The following is a 23,261-nucleotide window of genomic DNA, read 5'->3' on the forward strand; positions in this document are numbered from 1 at the left end:
ACCAGCTTCAGAATGCTTTCATAACGCCACTCAGCTTTTTCCCAAGAGCAGTACGCCAGCTGGGACTCCATTGGTCAGTTCATAGATCCTTTCGAACCAGTCAATTTTGGTTGTCTCTTTGATTTCTTCGTTAGTATTTGCAACTAACTCCCTGGAAAAGCTCACAATTAGAACTTCCAGTGTCTCCTGTCTGGAAAGGAAATTAAATTACAAGAAATGTAGTGATTTTAATTTGTTTTTTATTCCTTGCCTGAATCCTTTTAATTTAATCCTTACCGAGAAGCAGCTCAGTGTGTGGATTGAGAAGACTCAAAACTACATTAGCATCGGCTAGTATCCAAAAGTAATAGGATTAGCCTTTGTTGTTAGACTTCTCGCCAAGCACACCAGCATGATGTTGACAGCTAACAGTTCTCTGTAGAAACAGAGAATGAAGAGTCTCGAGATTTGTAATGGGTATAACTTTCACTGTCATTTTATTGACTCAAGTAGACTTTAGAGAGCGTGATGAAGGGAAAACAGATAGCTGAGGAATGCTCAGTTTTGTGGAAATCGACTTTTTAAGCCTTTGAATTCTCCGTGCTGATGCTGCTGCTTACTTTGTTCAGAATATTAAAATATCGTCCTCCTCAAGCACTGCACTCCTGGAGACAGAGTCAGGTCAAAGTCGGTGCAGAAATGCATTAAGAGGATTTCTAAAGCCATTGAATTTTACAGACCTCAAGACACAGAGGGGAGGTTTTGTTCTATTTGCAATTCCGTGTGATAAGACCAGGATTTGGCTTGTGTTCTTCTGCTGTTTTTCCATGGCATTTGTTTATGGTAGGCACCAATTGACATTTAGACTCTGTTATTTTGTGGGAGTTCCCGTGAGGATTGTGCAGGCGCAGGAAATTTTTTGAAGACGTGAACTGACTTTCCATGTTTTTTAAATCTGGCAATCCATTTTTTTTAGTGCAAATTGCATAGGACATGTAGCTATCAAGTGTCACTTGGTCACAGGAGCACGTGTGTGTGCTTGTGTGTGTGTGTGTGTGTGTGTGTGTGTGGACAATCTGAGAAGATCTTAGACAGATGGAAAGGAGATGTTTTGCTGCAACTGAATTTTGTTGGTATAAGTCCTTGTGCATATAATGATATTGGACATTCTGAAATTTAAGGCTTTTGTTATGTCTGAGTACCACAGACTGCAATGAAATTGAAAAAAAACCCCCACAACAAACAACACAACAAAATCCATCCTAGACAGTGATCAATGTCATGTTTGCGTTAACTAAATCTGTTCATGTGTATAAACTGACGTGAACAGAGAGGGTTATCAATCACAAACGGCACTCGTATTCTAGTTTTATCACAAATGTGTTACGTGATGCACCATTGGATATTGTCTGAGATATCTTCATAGCAAAATGGGATGAACAGTAATTAAAGAAACCTCCTCTTCACACACTCGTGGCAGGTTTGAGATTGAGAGACCAATGAATATGCATGTGTCAGCCAAGGGTAGGTTTAAACTGGGTCAGGCTGATGTTAGATGTAGCACTACTGGTGAGAGGAGAGGAGAGGAGAGGAGAGGAGAGGAGAGGAGAGGAGAAGAGAGGGAGGGCCATATCATGCCATCCCTTCATCTCAACCTCTCTGTTATTTTAAGATAGTGGCATCTCAGCTAAAATACATGATATCTGAAAAAAAAAAGTGGCGGTCTTTGGAAAGAGGTGTTGAGTGCTGAATGAAATATAATTTTTTCTAGAAGATGCTGTAGTCTGATATGCACCACTGCATGTTCTCAGCTATCACACACTTAAAATTAGCCTTGTGAGCTTGCATGTTAAATATTGTATCAATACACTTGTGACATTTGTTTTGGGATATAACAGTTGCTGCAGCTCACTTGGTTTAACTGTCAGATATACTTCTGAATGGGAGAACCATGCCAAAACAAGCTCCATCATTTGTCACCCTTGCAATTTGCTCATCACTTACTGAAACACAATTTTTCGAAAGGATGCATACAGGAAGCATCTAGTAATCAGACAGAAAAGCTATAATTGTACTGGTGCCTCTCCTCTCTGATTGTGTTTTGCCCAATCAGTGTGCTTACAAGTTTTTAGAGTGAGACTCTCCTGACTAATTTGTTCAAAGTGATTGAAGAACCTAAGTTTGGTCATGTGAAGGTCAGAATTGTCCTCTCCATCAAGGACATGCAAGAACATCAAAAGGCTTGTCCATCACATAAGTACTTCTTCAAAGTATGTTTATCCATATATTATAAACTCACAAATAAATATCTTTATAAGATTAGCTGTTCCAATATCAGCCAAGACCCGTGTGTTATTTAAGTCCCAGCTGCCACGATCAATACAGAGTTTTATTCTTCTGTGTACGATATTCTTTTTCTTCCCCCAAGTGAATGACAAAGCTGTTCCAAAATTTCACTCTGTTCATTTGCACAGATTCTATCCTTTCCGGCTTCTTCTGTCTCGTCACAGCATGTTCATTCGTTTTCTTTTTTTTTTTTTCTCCTCCAACTGAGACTTAAAGCACTTTACAACACTAAAAATTCAGTCTGTTTAGCAAGATATGCTAATCCACAGAAAGAACCTAAAGTCTTGTGGGTTTGAGACACACTTTCCTCTCTGTTTTGTTGTTCAACGCGTGTGTTACAATTTTACCTCACTACTTCAGAGGAACCTGTTATCAGTTATATGCTGTACACACTCATGTATCGTTTGAAAAAAGGAGCCTTCTAAATGCCCTTGTTGAGAAAAAAAATGTGTTTCAGGCTAGCTGGAGCCAGATAAGGATTGTTGTGTATCTTCTATAATCAAATAATGACTCATCAACATATCTGCAAAAACATAATTTTAGAGTCATTTGGAGGAAGCTCTTCAGTAAAATTCTTTGCAATGCCAATTAAAGTCTGATCATTTTTGAATCTCAGGTTCTTGTTTGGATGTAAGAGATGAAAGATAGCAGGAATGTTGAGGAAAGGCAGTGTCTTGCTTCACAGTGATGCCTGTCTCCCAGAGGTGTTTCTCCTAAGTCTCAGATGAACGTTTGTTTATGACCAGTGAACCTGTGGGGGTTGACCCTGTTGTGATGAGGCTAATCACATGTCAATCACTGTCTCTCTCTGTCACAGCTGAGTTTCTGCCAGCTATCAAAAATATGTCACCGTCAAAAATCTGTCTCTGGTGATAAAAAAAAATGCCACCACTTGCTTTTCTCATTCTAAAGTTCACATAGGATTTTGAAATTGTACATTTCAACTGCAGTCAATGTTCCTTAATGTTTCCAATCACTTTATGGTTGATGGCTTCATTTGTAAAAGTCCTTGCCAAGAAGAGGGAAAAAAAACTTGCCATCAATCAATGCTGAATGACAGGGATTCATATCAGAATGTTTTTGCCTGGAGAGTTTGCTTGTAACATTTACGAGCAATGTTGATTAAATTATTTTCCTTTTAATGCATAACAGGAAATGTGACTGATATGACATGGCCCGAAGTCATTGTCCACTAAAGTATCACAATTACCCAATTGATGGTTGGGAAATATAGTTCACAAGTCCAAATATCATTCTCATGTTCTTTTCTTTGACTCTCCGTCGTGTTCGGATCACCCATGGCACATTGTACACTGTAAAACATCTAAACTATGTCTAAACTGGACATAGCAAAAACCAGTGAACACCATGAATGAAGCTACGTTCTGAGAGATGCATGCAGGATTGTTGCTTCCCAAAACTCTTGATCGAGCAAACAACTGTATCTTCCTCCGACACCGCTGCCATACATGATGAGCTTGTGTTTTCCCGGGCACCTCTAGTTCTGATGGCTGCTTGCCCACTGTGGCAGTAACGCTCTGTTTTTGCTTGAAGGCATCTGCAAGATGGAGTGGTCGCCGGCTTCTTAATGGGTTGCCTCGCTGTGACGAGGCTCCATCTGACTATCAGCGGGAGCGCTCCTCCATGTGCTCCTGTCCTGCTGATGCTGACATGAGCCCTCCACTGTGCTCCCCCTCAGCGATCTGTGACTGACACATGTAGGAGGCACAAGGAGGAGTTTACTGATCCCTGGATTCCAGGCGTAGACCTTTCAGAAATAAAAACCATATTGTTTGTTCTGCCTGTCTCGGCTTTTTGCTTTATCTCCACAGGAGAAATGGTGATTTCAGAATTGTCTGAATGAGGCACTGGCTGTCTTCACCAAGTAAAAACTACATAACAGATGGAACACTGCCTCATTTGATAACTTGTTCATTCTCTGTAAATTTCTTTTTTTTTTTTTTCACGGGTCAGGGAGAGGTAGTGTCAAGTTTGAGCTACGTCAAGGTCCTCTTCGTTATACTGCTTCACTTCACTTTTGTTGGACTTGGACTGGCTGCACTTACTGAGGTGTAAAATAACGAATTGAGACGTGCTAGATGATTATGTGCGCCAATGCACCAGTCTGCCTGCATGGTGCTGTTGTGATTGACAGTTTCACTCTGTGCAGTTCAGGATGGGAGAGCATAGGCCAAGGCACTAGGATGTACTCCTGTATCTCTGTGTCCATCAGCTGAGGACAACAGACCAGTCAGGTCCAGAGGTATGTGTAATTGAAAGGCGTGGTTGGATGTCACCTTGTGAAATGCTCTCCCTCTGGAACTGAATTCCAACTAGGGAAAAGATGTCGGTGGGGTTCCTGATTTATATGTCTGTGACCTCTTCTCTTTCAGAACAAGAAGAGAGACAAGAGCTGGCTTGATGAAAACTCTTTGATTGAATGCTCCTGGGTCATTAACAGAAGAACTGAGAATATGTCAAGCTGCTTTCCATAATGCTGAAAATCTCTCTTTTTCTCTCTCTCTTTCTCTCTTGCACAAATCCACTACATCCTACATCTGTATTTATTTGAAAGAGTCTATTTGTAATCTGTATCTATTTAAAAAAAGAAAGAGGCAGAAAAAAGAGCCACATGCAAAACAAGGTCGTCATTTGGGTAGTCTGAAAAGTCAACCTTCCAAGGGAAGATAATCTCAATATGGGGTCCTGTCAGAATGCAACTATTGGGCTGCCACACCGCCTCTCTTCCCACCCATTTGCAGCCGATAATTACACGTACTGGCCAAAACTGAGAGCACACGGTGTCTGCAGGGTGCCTCGGCATGGGCCAGGGCATTTTAAGGGGCTTTAACATCAGTGAACCGGGAGACTGTGGAAGATGAAATTAAACCCGACAAATGATTAACTCCAGACTCCTTGCACCTTTTGTTTCATTCCAACCTTGCTCAGATCTTCGCCTTTGTGTGTTTCATTGAAGAGACACATAGTGCAAAGCCTCGGCTTTCGCAGTGCAGCCCTGCACTGTAGAGGAATGTAAAAAGACTTTAAAATGGGCATACTTTGCCCAGTGGGCCACACTGGTACCTTTGCTCCTAGTATAAAGCCTGTTTGAAAAAAAAACAGTTATGTAAGAAAACACCTGGTTCAGATGAGACCTAAAGATTGTTTTGGCTTAATCTAACCATGGTTTTGCTCTTATGTTTGATCAAACAAAATCACAAACCTCAGTGTTACTGAACTAGCAAAATGGAAGATCTGCTTGGGAAATAAATTTCCCATGGAAAATGAAGCTGAATGAATTTTTGTTTGTTTGTTTGTTTTTTGATTTGTTTATTAAGACTTTTATTTGTGAAAAAGACACAAACTAAGCGAATGTTTAAATCTTACGCATTTGGAGAAATGCGTGATTATTATTTTCGGTAAAGAGGAACTGTCAGTGGTGCTGAAATCTCCTCTGTTAAAATACGAGAAACTCGGAACGTGGATCCCACTCACAGAACTGCATAAGTCCAAAGACCTTTAAACTTTTGGCGAATGAAACTACAAAGTCGGTTCACTACTACACATAACACTGTAGTTCAATTCGAGCCAGGTCGAAAAGAACAGCTGATGATTCCTTTTTATTCCTAAGTTATTAAGCAAAATGTATATCACCGTGTTTCTCATCAGTTCAGTAATCCCCCTCAAACTGTTTTATGAATGCGCTACAGCTGCTTATTACAAGAAAATTATGTAATAACTCTACTGGCCTGTTAATTTCCTTTGCTGCAACTGTGAGAAATGACTGGGATGGTAATGAGTCATAGCTATAGATCAATACAACGAGTGATGCACTGAGCAGTAGTCGCAGCGAGCATGTGAAAGAATGCAAAAAGGGGTGGAGTTCAGCGCGTTTACTTTCCAAACGGTACCGTTGCGAACAGAGAGCGCCTCCAGCTTCAGTGAAGATCAGACCTGTGACTTCACACTCCTAAACTCGTTGTTGTCACTTAGTCGTTCTTTATTAACCACGATATTTGCTTAGAGTAGATTTAGTTTTCTAGAGTGCATCTACGGAATCTCCCCCTCTCTCGTTTTTAACTCCGTATCTGCAACGCAGACGCTTATCTCTATTTGGCACTGCTGCGCTCCCTGCGCACACCCGCGCCTGGCCAGAGGCGTGTGATTTGGGGAACCGCTGGTGGGACCCAGAAACAGCCAAGCTGTGTGAAGCGGAGAGCGGCCCAGAGTCCCCAGCGCTAATGGAGGGAGACGTCATGGACAAATTGGAGGACATGGCCTCAGTGTGTGAGTTCGACCCCATAACTGGGAATATCCCAGCCACAAAAGTGGAGATCACCGTCTCTTGCAGGTAGCCGCGCTTTGATCTTACTTCTCATTTAGGGATATCACTTCTTTTCTTCATTTAAACTGTACAAGATTTGTCCATTATACACTATCCATATGACAACAGTTATTTTCATACGCGCATTTCTACTGTTGTTTATGTCAGACATCAGTTACTTCTGATTTAGTCGCGACAAGGTTCTAACACTTCTGTGAAATTTGTGGGTATGTGCGTTTTGCTTTGATTTTCCATGTTAAGTTGCCAAAAAACATACACCATATAAATGAACAAGTCATTAAGGCTTAGTTTAAAGACATTGTTTTTTCCATCATTCGATTTGATCCTAACATTACATGCTTACGATAGACAACATGAGTCCACGACAGATTATATGGGTGGCGAACAAACCGCAAAAATTCTCCGCATGCTTCCGCGATATTGTGGTAAATGAGCGCTTTTCACATCATTAATGATTGTCTGCAGTTAGTTATTGTGCAAAAGTTGAGTTGTGGTTACGTGTTCACGGGCAATGAGGAATTCACCCCCACACCTTACCCTAAATGAGAAACTCAGAACTCTTCTGGCGTTGCTTGATGGACAATACTTTGCTTATGTGGGCTAGTTCTCAAACATTTTATATCGAGGATCAGTACGGACATTTATGCTTATTTATTTAATTAGTATTTCAGCGAAACTGAAGTCTGATTGTTTAATTCTTATTAAGAAGCAGACCTGTCCTGTTTGAACATGATAGGCCAGCTTTGCTTTTTGTGGGGTGAGTCTCTGTCTCTCTGACAACGAGGCAGTCCCTCCGCAGTTGCCTGTGCTCATCGGATACGCGAACAATACAGCCAAATTTGAAAATATAGTGTTTTAAAGGCACATTTTTACTCTCACAATGCGTGTTACGGTAACAAAAACCGGGTCGGGTAAAAATGAATAATTAGCCCCCCACTAATTGTCCTAGTAAAGGAATTTGGTTTTATAGAGGAGTAGAGGGCTGAATTAAAATGCCACTCTGTGTTTGTGTTATCTCGATATGAAAACTCTTTCTCATCAAATGGGTTGCATTACGGTAAAAAGGGTTTCAGCTGAGGTTGATATAAAATCCAATCTCTCTTGCGTGTAACCTCACTACTGGGACCTCAGTAGCCTAAATGGTCAAAGTAATAGGCGGAATATTAGTTCGGGTGGGGGGCTCTCCATCATCTTAAGGAGAAATGGATTCAGCTGGCACATTTAATGCTTGCTTTGACACACTAATAGACGTTCATAGTAAATTATACGTGCTTCAGTCCAATTTGAAACTTAATGATATTAATAAAATGCATAATTCAGCAGCTGAAAATTCACTGGATTCCATTTGGCAACGCTAATAAGTGAAATTTACCCACTTTGTACATCTCTAAATTTCGAAATCTCCAGCATTTTAGTCAGGGGTAGGATTGGGTGGGAGTGTGACTCTTGCATTAATAAAGTCTTGTACAGTGTAGAGCTGAGGCAGTTAGGTTTTTCCTGAATTTATTAAACCTGGCAGCTTTTACTGTCCAGAAATATGATGCTGAATTATGCTTTACAGAGCTCTGCATTTGATGGTCTCACTGCCGCTCTTTGGACAGAATGTGTTACATATTTTCAGTCCTTTTTAAGATCAAATCAATAAATCCCTATGAACTGTCTCTCGTAGCAATCCTCTAACTGCTCTCTGCAAGGAATAAGTTGCATATATAATTTTTGTTGTATTAAAACATACAAATGTATGGTATGTGTTATGTATTTTATGATATTATAATGTTCAAAGCTCATTGTTTAGCATTTTAGCTTTAACCATCAAAGGGTTAACTTGATTATGTGAGTAGAATATGTGTTGTTGTGGTTGTTCTTCTCAGGAGCAAGAACGAAAACAGAGTATTTCTGGCAAAAGTGTTTCATCATGAGGTTTAACACTTGGTGCTTCGACCCCCCCCCCCCCCCCCCCCAAAAAAAAAAAAACTAAGAACCCTGTGAAATTCAGAAATCACTTTGCTTTAAAGCAGGCATTTCTTTTAAGTGAGGACTCTTTCACCCTGTCTGATGCAGGGCCAAAAAGACTGTCCAGTGTGAACATTCTTAGGTGTAAAAACAGTACAAATCACTGTTTGTGAATCTATTCATTACAGTGCTTCTAGGGATTAACCCATTACATCCCGTGAGTCTCTTAAAGTCAGCTCAGACCTTGCTTCATCTGAAAAACAACAGTTCCTCAGGCCATTGCTGTTTCAAACAACTGCCAACATATTTCAAATCACTGCATTGCATTCATTCGTGTCCACTCAGAAGACAGAAGAAAACAGCTGAAAGCAGGTGAATCGTTAAGTAGGTGAATCGCTAATGGATTTTCAGTTATAGGACCCATTCTGTGAAGAAAACAGAGGTATATGGGCCATTTTCCTTCTTATATTTAACAATTTCTTGCCTTTTTACTGGAATAGATCTTCCAGAATATGTATATCACTAGGTATTCCCGTCGAATGTTTTCACACAGGCTGAGATGAGAGGTGACGTGGTGAGAGGTAGCACCATTTGTTCTCCTATAATTGATTTAGTGAGGCAGCCAGGCTGAAGATAGCTGAAGACACAGAATTGAATTGCTCTGATGCCCCCCTGAAGAAATTCTCATAACCCGTCGTTGTTATTGGATTGGAAGAAAAAAAAAAAGTCTGACAAGAAGGAAAGGCCAGAGCAGATAACCCCTTTATCAAACTAAAGACGGCCTGCTGTAAATCTTGTGATATGGGACTGATCCTCATGTCCGGTATTTTCTGTGTGTGTGTGTGTGTTGGGAGGGGTGGGTTGGGGAAGGGGGGGGGGGGGGGAGGTGAGACCACACATAAACACTGTGTAGCCCTTAGATATACAATATGCCTGAGGAAAGGCAGCAGACACATTTTTAGTTAAAAACCCCAACATCAAATATCTGAGAGCTTATAAACGCAGGGAAGCAGGCTTTCTGAAATGGCTGATTGCATCATTTTCATGAGAGTCAGGTTTGAGTGTCAGAAGCTCTTAGATTTACCACATCACTCTCATCCTTTCAGAGACATCAAAATAGTAACATTTCTTTCACTTTTTCTTTTAATACCTAGATGTCATGGAGCTGGATATGTATATGACCAAACATACACTTTTTTCTGTGACGACTAGTACACAGTACAGTCGGCGCATGCCTTTGGTTTCCAAATATTAGATTTCTAAACGCGTTGTGGGCTGAAGGATCTTCCTTGATCCCTGTGAAGGGGATTAGAATTGATTTAGAGGGATCCAAAGGATTTCTGCTCCCTGCTACGGCAAGGTGAAGTTTGAGTGAGGTCGCAAGGCGCCAGTTGTAAATGTACTCAATTGTGAGTCGAGCAATGGGGCTGAATAATTGATAAGTTTCCTGTGTGGGGATGCTTGCAAGGGGCATAATGATGGAGCCCAGATCAGGGTCTGGAAGCAGCTGGATTGTACTATGGATTGTGCTACAGTCACTTTGGTTATCTGAAAGACAGAACTGTCTACGCTTAGTCAACAAACTGGAATGCTGACTGTACAAACTGAAACCAGTATAAAAATCTACCATCCCACAAATAACTGACAGTTGGTGCCGGTCATTTATTGGGAATCTGCTATTGCTTAATATTACTTACAAAGAAGAAGCCATATAAGTTTAATTTGTAAACAGTCGGTAAAGTTTTTCTTGTAAAGCCTTTGTGAGCAGCGACCTCTGGGTTTCTTTAGTCTAGATAGTGTTTTTTTCTCTTGCTATTTTAAATTAGATTCGTATTTCTTTTTTTTTTATGAATTTTGGGGTAAAAAAAATGAAACCAAACACCATTATATTCAATCGCATGGTTCTGGAGGCAACAGATATGTTTGGAATTCTTTTGGTTTTTGTTGAGGAAATGCAAGCTAAACGTCCTGTCAATTCAATGTGGCATCCTGGCCATAAAAATTCAATGATGTCAGGCTGACACATACAATAAAGATATCACAGAGGTCTGACTTAGACTTCAGCCGGAACTGTTACGGACTGAATACAAAAAAACTGAACCACGGCGTTCAGTGATCATATCTGTATCCCAAAGTGAGCCCGCACCCTCCAAAATCAGATCTACGATAACAATAGCGAGTTTTCCCTATCTGTTGTTGTGGAGATTTATTTCCCTAGTCGGGTAGGAAGGCATTTGGTTGCATTTTTTCCAGCTTGAATGCAGGTCTTCTTCTAAATTCTCTTCTGCTTCCTGACCTTGCAGGTGTAGAGGAGGCACATCAACATTCAAAGAATGACTCACTGGTGCTTAGATTTCTCTCATTGTTTCACATGGAGCCCTTACTGTTTTCAGTGTAACCTCAACATTTGCTAGAGCACCTCTAGCACTTGGTGTCACATTACAGCAAATGGTGTTAGATTTATTCTTGTGTGTAGCAATTCAGCATGATGTATTGGTTAAGATAGCATTACAGAAGTCAATTGATTGTCCATGTCTATGTGCTGAACAGGGAAAGATGGGTTTACCAAAGGTTTGGTGGTATTTTAATTTGCGCAAAGCCACAAACCCAAACAAAAGAAACATAATCACCTGAGCTGACTCACTAAGCCGGTGAAAACAGGCTGGGTTTTAAGTATTAAGTTAGCTGTCTGTGTGAGTTGTGCAAATCTGCAAATCCAGTTATTTCTATGACACCTACACCTTTTAACATTCCCCTCATTCTGTTATTTTGTTGTTCCTTCTTAGAACAAATTGCACTTCCACGGGAAGGACCAAAACTGCATATGGGTTTCGAAATGCATAGTAAAATCCCCCTCTCACTAAGACCAGTTTAAGACTGACAAACCTCGATGCACTAGATAATCCACTCCCATAATTTTTTGCTTGTTTTCAAAGGTTTACACTTAACGCCCCCAAACCTATAGAAAGTTTGGAATCTGGCCCTATATTACCTACAGAAACACAGAACAAAGTAACATAGATCTCCTTCATTTCAGAGTGACAAATCTCATAACAGTGCTATTGGTTGGCTCCTAGATGTGATGGCCAAAGGGGACCTTTTTTCAGGGGGCAATTTCAGGACCTGCCTGAGATTGTGAAACCTGAAATGCCTTTGGAAATGAATTGTGTGAAATGCCACTGAAAATGAAATGCGTGTGTTTGTGTGTGTGCGTTCGTGTGTGTGTGCATGCCTGCTAGCGTGCACTGGTATCTTTCTGGGGACCAGTAAGTCCCCAGTAAGACAGCATAATCTGACAAAGGTGCCTGGTGGGGACCAAAGTGCTGGTCACCACTCGAAGGACAAAGTTTTTCTAAACTATATTGTTGTTATTGATAAAACAAAAAGTGTAATTTCTTTGGTTAAGGTTAGGGTCAGGGTTAGGGTTAGGCATAGGTTAGTATTCTTTAGTTACAGGATAATGGGAGTCAATGGGAAGTCCCCACTAGGATATGAGTACAAACGTGTGTGTGTGAGAGAGAGAGAGAGAGAGAGAGAGAGAGAGAGAGAGAGTGAATGCGTGTGTGTTTTTGTTTGTGCGGGTGTGTGTGGGGCCGGGGGGTGTTGATATGTATGGTTTTGAAAGATGTGTCACTTTAGAGTTATTATCAAAGCTATTAAGCCTTTCCACTACAGATCTCTCCATTTCCCTACTGAGGAGATGAGAAGATGACTCGGATTACAACACACCTGTAGCTTGAGCAGGAAGAAGGCTAGTAATCTGATTGACCTCTGTCTGGAACTGACGTGCCTGGGATATGAAATCAGAAAACACTGTACTTCTGGACAGTGTAGGAAAGAGGATCATATTAAAATAAACGTTCAGAACGTTACTGAAGCCTTTTTGCAACCTTCTTACCTGGAGCTCATAAATTCCTGTTTTAAATCTTTTACTTTAGCATCAGCATTTCATGGCATTGATGTCACTGAGAGCTACAACCCCCATTGCAATTAATCCAGATCTACTGACAATGACTAACACTATATTAAAATTCCCCAGCAATCAGATGACTTAAGAAATTGTCACTGGGGCTCATTGATGTGCTTCCTAAATTATTTACTGCGTTTTGCTTCAGCCAAGACCTGGAAATGAGACTAGAATATGGATATGAGAGATCAGAGGCAGTGGTGTAAATTTAGGAAATTGTCAGCCTTGTCAGCCAATGAATTATAATATGGCATTAATGACCTGTCTTAACATAGAGTATTAATTATTGTGTTCATTCTTCAAATGGAGAACTCTGTGCAGAAAGGGAACACGTCCCATCACTACACTGACTCCATGCTTAATGAGAATCTTATAGTGAGTAAATACACTACAACTATGAATAATTACATGGTTTACATACACTTGTGATTACACAGGAATAGATTTTCATATGGTAAAACAATACCAATTTGCCTTCTAATGCCTCTCTTGGGCTTCCTGTGGTCAACTGGTTAGCAAGAAAACTAGGACATCACAACTAAAGGGCGTCATGGGTTTAATTAAACCTCTTCTTTAATGGTATCGATGATATGCTGACACCATTGTTTTCCTATAATGTCTCTAAGGGAGTGGAGCAAATACGTAGCCACAGTTCATAGCTGAGTTAATGAGACTGTAAAATGTAGACCTTCCTTTACCCTCAGGTCCACTGAAACATTTTAAAATCATTTTGGCTTGATCCTGCAGGTCATTTAGCTGCTGGACAGCTAGAAATTGAAGGCCTGGGGTTTTAAATTACGCTCTGTTGACCGTCATCTGTTTCCAGCTAAAAGAATCACTTTAGCATGCATGTAATTCTCTTTCAGCTCTGCTCAACACTGTACTTGGCACGGAGTGAAGTTTTATCATAGCAAATGGGTCTCTCTCTGCTGAATATCAGTGGGAACATCTCCTCCAGAAGGGTCATCTCACACTGTTCAGACATTTTTGTAGGCACACAAATGAACTGTTCCTGTAATCGTACCTTCAGGGCTTTACTCTCTCTGCAGTTCCACTCAGAGAATTTTTTTTTTTTTTTAAATATCGTGTGTCGGTCCAAGAGTCACATGAGTTTTCTGCTGCTTTGAACCAATTAGAGATCAAGTGCACCACTGATGTGGAAAGCAGAGTCTATTTTGAACCCTCACACTGAAATAGATTTTCTCTCTGGCGAGGGTGCCAATTATGGTGCCACCACGATCGCAGGAGACCACAAGTAAGGATTACAGGTCCTATGATGTGAGAAGCTGTGGGCAAAACAGGACCACAGCTTTGCAGAGAACACACAGATCCAGACCAAAGAATACTTGGCTGAGGTGTGTGAGATCACAGGATTTTAAAGGACCTCTCAGGGTCTATGTATTTAAGGTTCTAAAGTTCATTGGGGGCTACCAAAGACCATACCATTTCCACTGACTGAAAATTGTTCTGTCTTAACAAAAGTTACTGTCATTTACCTAAACTCTGAGGAAGTATTGAAAGCTTTGAAATTGTGCCTTCCAGCTGAAGCTGTAATGTTCTGAAACTGCTCCAGGGATCTCTGAGCTTAATATGAGCTAACTCAAAAGTTTTTCTAGAGCATAAGTCATGTCTGCTTATCCAATTAGGTGTTGTTATTACTGCATTTAAGTATGTGCGGAGGCATTTTAGTCCTGTTAGAAACTGGTTAATTTGGAATACTGGTGACTCAAATAAATTAATATAGGCAGAGACAACAAAAAAAAGATGATTGCAGTGCTACAAGATTTTGTTTCAGTCCAGACCTATTACACCTTAAACTAATATAGCAGAGGCTGTGATGGATCTTGCCAAGCTAAATTAGGTGAACTGGGCATCCGTCTGAACTATATAGAGTAGATTTCTTTGTGAAAAGGCATCTTTCACCTGTGACATTTCTTATTACTCTCAATAACTTCCCCCATCTTAGTAACTCATGACTTTCAGGGTCTATGATAACTCTTATCATTCAGGAAAAAAAGGATACGTCAAGTCCTAGCCTGAAGGTAGCAGTGTTGAGTTCAGGGTTGTGATACTTCAAAATGATTGAGAGGATGAGTATTATAACCGCGACGTGAGGACTGCCATAGAAATGAGACAAAGGGTCCATTAATACAGGAAGGGCAAATCAGGGCACGTAATTGTTTTCTCTATGATAGCTGCAGATCTCCAAATTCTTGAAGGCAACTTTAATTGTATAATGCCTAACACTGGGGGAATTACTTGTAATCAAAACCAAGCTTTGTCATTTGTTTCATACACGTCTGAAATTCAATTATAAGTCTTGGCTCATCTGGTCATCCCAAGTGACTGCTCAAATTCTGCAAACAGTCAGTTTCTCATTAAACCCCATTTTGATTCCCATGATGGATTTTTTTTTCCAAGTAGAGATGATTGGTTAGCAGTCAGTCACTAGTGAGGACTAATTAAGAAACGTGAGTTCGTTTATACTCACATGGGGAATAGAATTATTTCTGCTGCCATCATCCATGAGTGAAGTCTTTCTCTTCACAGTCAAATGTTCCACAGGGACTCGGAAGAAATGAAAATAAAATCTTGTTGAATGATTCGGGATATTGTAGCGCCACAAACAATTCTGTGGTAATGATCATCATAACTTGACAAAAACTGAAGCAGCTGAGTCATTCTCTATAAGATGATTAGAAGTTTTAGACATAGAAGAATGAACAACTTGGAGGTTTTTGTTTTTCTGTTTTAAAATTTTTTTTGGCCGTAAATCAGAGGCATGCAAGCGCAGAATAGTTCAAGTACTTGGCTGTGCCTCAAACTCTCTTGACTTTGCAAGCTATGTGACATTCTCTCTCCTCTCACATTCAGCTGAGATTAATTATGCAGACAATACTTGTATGAGATGCATACATATAAGCTCTGTAAAGTCAATATGAGGTAGAGCCATCCAGAGGACAGAAGCTAATGATAAGAAGGAACTGGTGAGTGTGAGGTACGGCATATGTTTGAAACTATAAATTCACTGAGTGGGAAGTTGGGGAAAATCAAGTACCCTCACCAGTTTGTTGAAATAGCACTGATGCAGATGTGAACAGAAGGTTGGTTTAGTTCTCAGTCATTTTTCTTCCCTTAGTGTGAAGTCATATATTGTGGTGCCTGAGTTTGTGTATGGTCTCAAAATCTAAATATGCTGTTCTTAGAAAAGTTAAATGGTACCCCTTTACTGTTGCTTTTGTCCAATGCATTCTCACTTCAGCTATAACCAAATAAAAGACTTAATCTCACTGCTTAGTGCTGAGAACTTAACTGATCAAAGTGAACTTCTTGACAATGAGCAGCTCTATTAAAGTTATTAAAACCAATTCAGTGTATATGCTTGACAACTGAATAGCAAATGCATTAAGAAAAAAAATGCTGAAGGCCAAGCTGTTCCTTTTTTTTATTTTACAAAATAACAAAGTAAACCATCTTGTAAAGCAGTGACTGAAATGTAGTATGGACAGGGTAAGACGTACTGTGGGAGTTATACCAGAAAATATACGTAAGTGTTCGACTTTATTTAATCTTACAATCATTCAAGTGGTTAAGTTGTCTGACGTCAGTTAAGTTGATACTTCTTCTGAAAGCCTCTTTTTTGAATGCTATCGTTATCAATCCTTAGTTAGGCGACTGTGTTGCTCTCTGTGGTCGTTAGTTCAGGCTAACTCGCATACATCACATACAGCTAAAGCGTAAGGTGTTTCAATTTTGAAACGGTACCTTGGTTGTTATTAGTAGCCTTGAGGATTAATGTCGTCGGAATATGCTGATTTAAAAAAACGTTCAAAACGATTTAAAAACCCGTTCGCCTGGAACGTTCACCTCAATTTGCCGAATTTGAACGTGCCTCTGTATTCGCTACCACATAGGCTGGTCATCCAAAGCGATTAATTCAATTACCCTCTCGGTAATCTTTTTGGCCTTGTCGCTGTCTCGAGAAAATTTCTCTCTCCTTTTAAAAGTAGATCCTCCAATGTGTGTTGCTTCGGAGCAGCCTTTGCCTGTTTTACCTGAGTGAACTCACTGTATTCCGCTGAGTGTTTATATTTTAGGTGCCGTGGTAGTACCCTATTAAACGCAGCTCTGTTACTGCCGCCTCGCGCAATGCTTGCATTGCAAACATTACAAGTGGCTTTTGGACTGCTTTCGTTTCCCAATTTAAAACATATCCACACGGAATACATTTTAGCCGCGTCCTGCCACAAATTATGTTCTCCGTTTACGACACCGTGTGACAGATGACGTAAAACAAAGGCTTAGGGTCGGGCTCAGTAAAACCGACACCCATTACTTAAAAAATGCCTTGATCAGCCCGATACCGATCTTTGAGATCGGATCGGGTCATCCCTGTCTTCAATTCCTTTTGTTTTGAGGCGATTATTTGTGTTAATATCCGATTTTCGTTGATGTCAAGAGTCTTGCTCAAACTAACAAAATTAGGTTTATTATGACATTTGTATTTTTCCCCTCAACAAATCTGTTTTACACCTGTGGCAATTATAATCCAGTGAATTGTTTTTAACTAGTGTGGCATCGTCAATTTTAATTTAAAAGGCAAATTGATTCAAGCTATGCCTGGGAACGGTCTGCAATGAAATCATTCCTCATCATTCAATTTACTCTACAGTAACAGCGCATACCTCATTCAAAGATATAACACCAGCCGTCAGCTGATGTAGTCATTAAGGTCTGTAGGATACAAGTGGAAAGGATGGTCAGCTTACTCGTAATGTCTGGTAATGTCTTTGTTTAATTATGCTAGACTGATGATGTTGTCTGCGCTCCTCCTTTGCTAGACTGCGACGTGACAGTGTAGTGCATGTCTCCTCATTACAGCTGACACTGTTAATTTAACCAGAGGAATTAGGTCAGCTAGGACTACAGGGGCTCAGTGTTTGACACAAAGTTGGACTTTGCAAATGCCAGTGCCTCTGATGCACGCGTGCGCGCACACACACGCACACACACGCACACACACACGTGTACACATGCACACACACATACACATACACAGACACACTCTACAGATGACAGCTTTCATTACATATACACCTACAAAACCATCACAGCCATGGCTACGACGGGGATACTGCGAACTTCGTAGGGTAAATAGTTGCTGTCCGAGGTGCTGGAATAATCAGACACTGGGAGCAACACAGATATTGCTTTCATTTCACCAACGTCACCATAAATGAGTTCTGAGAATTGAAACTCCACATGTTGCTCCAAGCCTCAGCTATCAGATATTCCAGTTAGAACGCTAAACTAGGTAATCATGTGAGAGCACAGATGAGGGAGAATATTTAGTCAGAGAATTTAAAGTTGTTGTCACTCAGAAATATGAGTTAAATATCAAATAAATATGTAGATGTATGTGTTACAGACATATATGAAATTTTAAAAAAATGCAAATTGAACAAAAATAAACAATGAAACAATGGAACAATATAAGGATAATTAACGTGATTAATAATTAGTGACATTAAATCAACAACGTCAAAGCAAGAAATATATGATAAGAGAAAGAACTGCATGACAAAAAATAACACATCCGTTAACTGACTGTACAAGGCAAGATGTATATGGAACAGTTATGTTTGTCTTCCATAGTCGTAACACTGCCCAAGTGCTCCAAAGATGCTCTCACTGTACTGAGTTGCTAACGCATGTAAAACACACTTTTTGATGACACATGACTAAAGCCACGCCCAAGCTGGCCAATGTGACAAGATTCTCAGCTAATGAGCATAACACAGTGAGTCTCTGCTCTCTGTTCAGATTTTCCATCAAACTTGTGTGTATATAAACCACCCCCACCCCTACACACCACACACACGCACACAGGCACACATGCACACAGGTACATATCCACACTCTCATATGTACTTACATATATGCACATACACACACACACACACACACACACACACACACACACACACAATCATTTTCATACACCTTTACAAATAGAATAAGCTAGTACAATGTAATACAAGCCCTCTTGGTCTCCTGGGAGATGTGTATGTGATCTCCTGACCCAGAGACTCCGGGGATGACCTTTACTGCCTGTGTGATCATTACTCAAAGTAACCATCTCATATCCCAGCTGTACATTTAGGACATTAGATGGTATGTTTAAATGAACAAAAGATCCTAAAATAATGTACTGATGAAATTATGAGCCCGACATTAGTGGTAATGCATGATATGTAACAGTGCAGGTTAGATATAATACTAATTCAGCCTAGGAAAAAAAAGAGCAACTGCTGCTTATTTTTTTAAACCAGTGGCAAACATTTCTACGCAGTGCGCATAACAAATTTTGGCAAATTCCTTCATTCAATCTTTTCCGTATGATTCATAGTGAAATGGAGATAACCACACCAGCCTTAGGCTTAAAGAGCATATGCCACCATTCATTTATGCAGGTCTCTTAAAATCTGTATACTGAATTGCGAGGCACGGAGAGAAACAAAAGTCAGTTTATGAGATTTCTTTACTTTTTTCCTCTAAGTTTCAGATTCGATTCGCAGAAAGTCCTCTTGTAGGATTTAAAATTGCAGATTCTCAAATTTATACACCAACAGCAACAGGTGGCCTAAAGCAAAATGCAAAACATTGGGCTTTTAAATCACCAAAAAAACCCTCCACACCATTGACAACTAAACCAGTTCTCATTTGCCTGATTCTGCATGCACATCACACACTATCTCAGCTACACACACAGACATATACTTTGCATTGCATACAGGTAACATCTGTGCAGTCAGCCACAGTCTAATTTAATCTTTAAATCAGTCACACAGCAAACACACTGCCACTTGTTTGTTCTGTAGTGTGAACATGAAGACACCAATCAATTAAGTGGGTGAAGGTCCTATTTGTGTCTTATTAGTTTTTAGAATGAAATGAATGAACTTGTTCTCATTGGCTGAGTGGATGATTTTGTCACCAATTAGAGCATGTATAGGAAGCTCGGTGCTGAAATGCTATAGCTGTGTAATGTGAAGAAATGGTGGCTGTGGGAATCAAGACTGCTTTTTTAGGGAGTACTTACTGATCCGCTGCTGTCTCTGAGTCTTTGCGCTTTTTTCTTATTTGAACATGATTTCATTTCTTTGTGTTTTTGTTTGCTTGTTTTGGGGGGGGCATTGTTTAGAAACTCCTTTTCATGTTTTGATCTGTTCGGTTTGAAAAGGAAGACAGGAGTACATTGTGATAAATTAATTTGCTTTGCTTCTCCTTCTTAACTTGCGTGCTCAGTGCTGATTAAAGAGAGTGTTTAGACGTGCGTTGTTTTGTTTTGCCTGTTGACATTTCTGGAGCTTTCTCATGCCCTTAAAAATGAAGGGTCAATACAATCTCCCAATGAGTTTGAAGTGCTGATGAGAACACTCAAATTTCAGTATGGATCACAGCGCAACTCCTTTTCCTATGTCCAACTTAAGGTTCAAAGCGATATTGACAAAACATTTGCCGTTCAAAGTTTGAGAATGAATGTGTTTGAAATTCTTATTATTATTATTTTTTTTTATGATGAAAGCGCTGCCTATAGAATTGCGTTGAAACATTGAAAAGCCAATAATGAACGGGAAAGATTCATGCCCCCAGTTTGTGACGGACAGCTTTTGTGGATATGCCCATATGTTTTGCCTTCTGCCCCTAAAATAGCAGTGAGAGCTCAAAAAGCACTGGAGGAGAACGAAAGAGAGAGTGAGAAAGTGAGCGATGGAGGACTGGGTCGCTGGCTGCCAGCTCCACCAGCATATGGCAAGGCGATCGCTGGTCCGTGCAATCTGTTTTTAAGAACCTCTCGCAGAAAGAGCGATGTACGTCTCGGATCAGTCTGGAAGAGCTGTCTGTCACTCCGCCTAAAGGCTGCAGCACTTCCAGAATCCTTTCATGTGGTTCTGCTGGAGATCTCATAATCGTCTGGTGTGATAACTGGAGAACTGAAGCAGAATATTGAATGCTTTTATGTATCTTAATGGTGATGCAGTGCAAAAATATATTTGCAAGGCTGAGATAATAAAGTGGGTGATTTACAAAGAGGGCTTATTGTGTGCATCAGGAGTCTTTAAACTTTATTCTTTGTCTTTGATGACAGGCTTGACACAGTGCTGTATGCTATATACCAATAACAGCCAGTTCTTTGGACTTCATTTGGTTCTTGCTACAGCAGGATCACCATTTTCCACTCAGCTAGAAAAGCAATGACCTCTGTTTGGCCTGTAATAAATCTTTCCAGCCAACTCAAGCAAAATATGTTTAATGCAATTTTCTTTGCTTTATTGTTTAAATAAAATCAGCTGATCCATTCATCTTCATAATTGTGCTGTTTCAGTCATATAGGTTTAATGATCTCTTCATGTTGTCTGAAATTGCGAGTGTGACTCATTTTGCCTAGTCTGATTTGAAAAGACATATTGGATCGGACTATTGAGAGACATGCATCAAGAAATGCATCTCTCTCTCTCTCTCTCTCCCTCTCTTACCCTTGTTGCCTCTACTCAATGTAGATACTCCTTATTCACACATTGCTGTATCACATTTCACACAATGTGGGATCCATTCCAGATGACCACTTCAACCCTGGCTGTTAGACATTCACTTCACCTTTGACTGCCAGGGATCGGTAGCTGAGTGGTAATGATCAGTCAGTTGCATGTCTTTGAAATCTTGTCAGTCGAATTTGATAATGTCTGTGCACTGGAACCAAATATGACTGATATTTTTTGTGGAGTTACTTTCTTTCGGTCTCATAACTGAAGGTGGGGAAGGTCACTTGGAAAGGAGGAACTGGGAGAGAGATATAAGATTATCTCATGATTGCTTAAAGGTGATAGTGTAACTTCCAAATTCCAAATCACTTTCTTAAGTCGTAGAATTTCTTGGCCAGCTACTCACTTGTAAGCTCTGGGTTGGAAACCTCTGGTGTGTGCTTGAAAGGCAGTATTTGGAAACCTCAAGAGTGGAGCCAGAAATATTTGCAACTGTGAACAGGAATGTTAAAATAAATATTTATTTACTTTTTTAAAAAAAATTATTTATTTAATTTTAGTTTAGTCTAGAACCTTCAATAGCAGTCATTCCAAAATAATTACATACTGAATGTTTATTTGCAAAGACCATCTGGCGTCTTTTAACAATCCAGCAATGGAACAGTTGATAAAACTTAAACTTAATTAAACTTTACTTTGATGTCAATGAATTTCTTAGACCATAATTTTATTTTCCACGTTCTTACTGTTCCTGTAGCGATTTATTGTGTTTGGTTTCTTCTTTTTCAGAGACCTGTTAGATCGAGACACATTCTCCAAGTCGGATCCACGTAAGTCCAGCTTTACTTGCCCCTTTAGTCTTGTAATAGCCTAGTTACTGACTGCAGACTGGGGTATCTGTGTATTGTGGAGGTCTTGGTGTCTGTTTTTCTTTGTTCAAATGCCATCTCAGGAGTGTGCTGCTCTGTGATTCTTCTCAAAGCCTTCATGTAAGTGAGGGATAATGGCTGTCTACATACGACTACATGATCGGCTGAAATTGGTAATCAAAAATAATTGCATTAATGATTCAATGCAAGAAAAGTTCAGAGCTGTCAAATACTGTAAATAGTCTTCATTCAGTATGTGAGGGATATTAAGACAGACAGGTGAAAATAGGTAAAACATTTACTGAGAAAATAGTAATAACACAATTTAACAATCAATAACGGGACATCATGAAACAATCGCTCCGCTCATTAGGCACAGGTGGCCAGTGATGATGGTGTTTTGATGAACACGAAAATGATTTGAATCAGTTGCCATGCTCTATCAGATCTAAACCAACTTGAACAATTACGGGAGATGCTAGATCCATTTCTCAGACAGTGTTTTCAAGAACCATCAGCAAAACACCAAATGATGAAATTAGTCTCGGAACAGCGATGTAACACACCTCCATTAGTTTTCCAGACCTTTGTAGAAATGATCCTAGAGTGCATCAAGGCTGCTTTCTTGACTTGTGGTGGTTCACTGAATTACTGTTATTTATGTTGGTGTTTCCTTTATTTTAGCAGTCACCTGTTTGGTTTAACATTTAGCAGGATAGAATACCATGGAAATGGAGAGACAGGGGAAGCCAAAGTGAATAAGCTGTGATGTCATATTGTGGAACTACATAATCCATATAATGTCCTACATTATAATCATGCAGGAATATAACATCTTTTCAGTACAGATGTAGACAACATTGGGTGTGGAGGTGTCATTGAAAAATCCTGCGATTTTAGTGTGCAAATCCTGCAATTTTACATAGTATATTATGACCTGGGTCTACTCTGAGAGGGTGCTTGAAAGTAATAATAGAATGAACCTACTGTAGACCACAAAGGCATCTTGAAGAAAATATAGTCAGGTTAAATGTTGGCCTATAATTTGTAGTTAAAGGTACTGCACCACAGATATTCCAACACTGCATCATTGTACCAGTACAGTGTTACTGACATTTTAGGAAAAATTGGGAAAAATGCTAGGGGGCCAATATTTTTGACCACCACTTTATATATTGTCACACAGAATGGCAGCATTGGGGTCTATCACATTACATTATGTCCAATAATAGCACATACATTAAAAACATCGAAAG

General features: G+C 39.9%; 1 protein-coding gene across 2 annotated transcripts in view; it reads left to right on the forward strand.

Moving 5' to 3' along the window:
• Positions 1-6,566: 6,566 nt before the first annotated feature.
• cpne5a (copine Va) overlaps positions 6,567-23,261 on the forward strand; it is a 58,482-nt gene continuing 41,787 nt past the window's right edge. For both annotated transcript variants that reach the window (XM_030783927.1, XM_030783928.1), the window contains exons 1-2: positions 6,567-6,676; positions 21,926-21,966. In XM_030783927.1, coding sequence (XP_030639787.1) covers positions 6,567-6,676; positions 21,926-21,966 — 151 coding nt within the window. The remainder of the gene's footprint in view (positions 6,677-21,925; positions 21,967-23,261) is intronic.

The sequence above is a fragment of the Chanos chanos genome, chromosome 9 (assembly GCF_902362185.1).
Source record: "Chanos chanos chromosome 9, fChaCha1.1, whole genome shotgun sequence".
Lineage (NCBI taxonomy): Eukaryota > Metazoa > Chordata > Actinopteri > Gonorynchiformes > Chanidae > Chanos > Chanos chanos.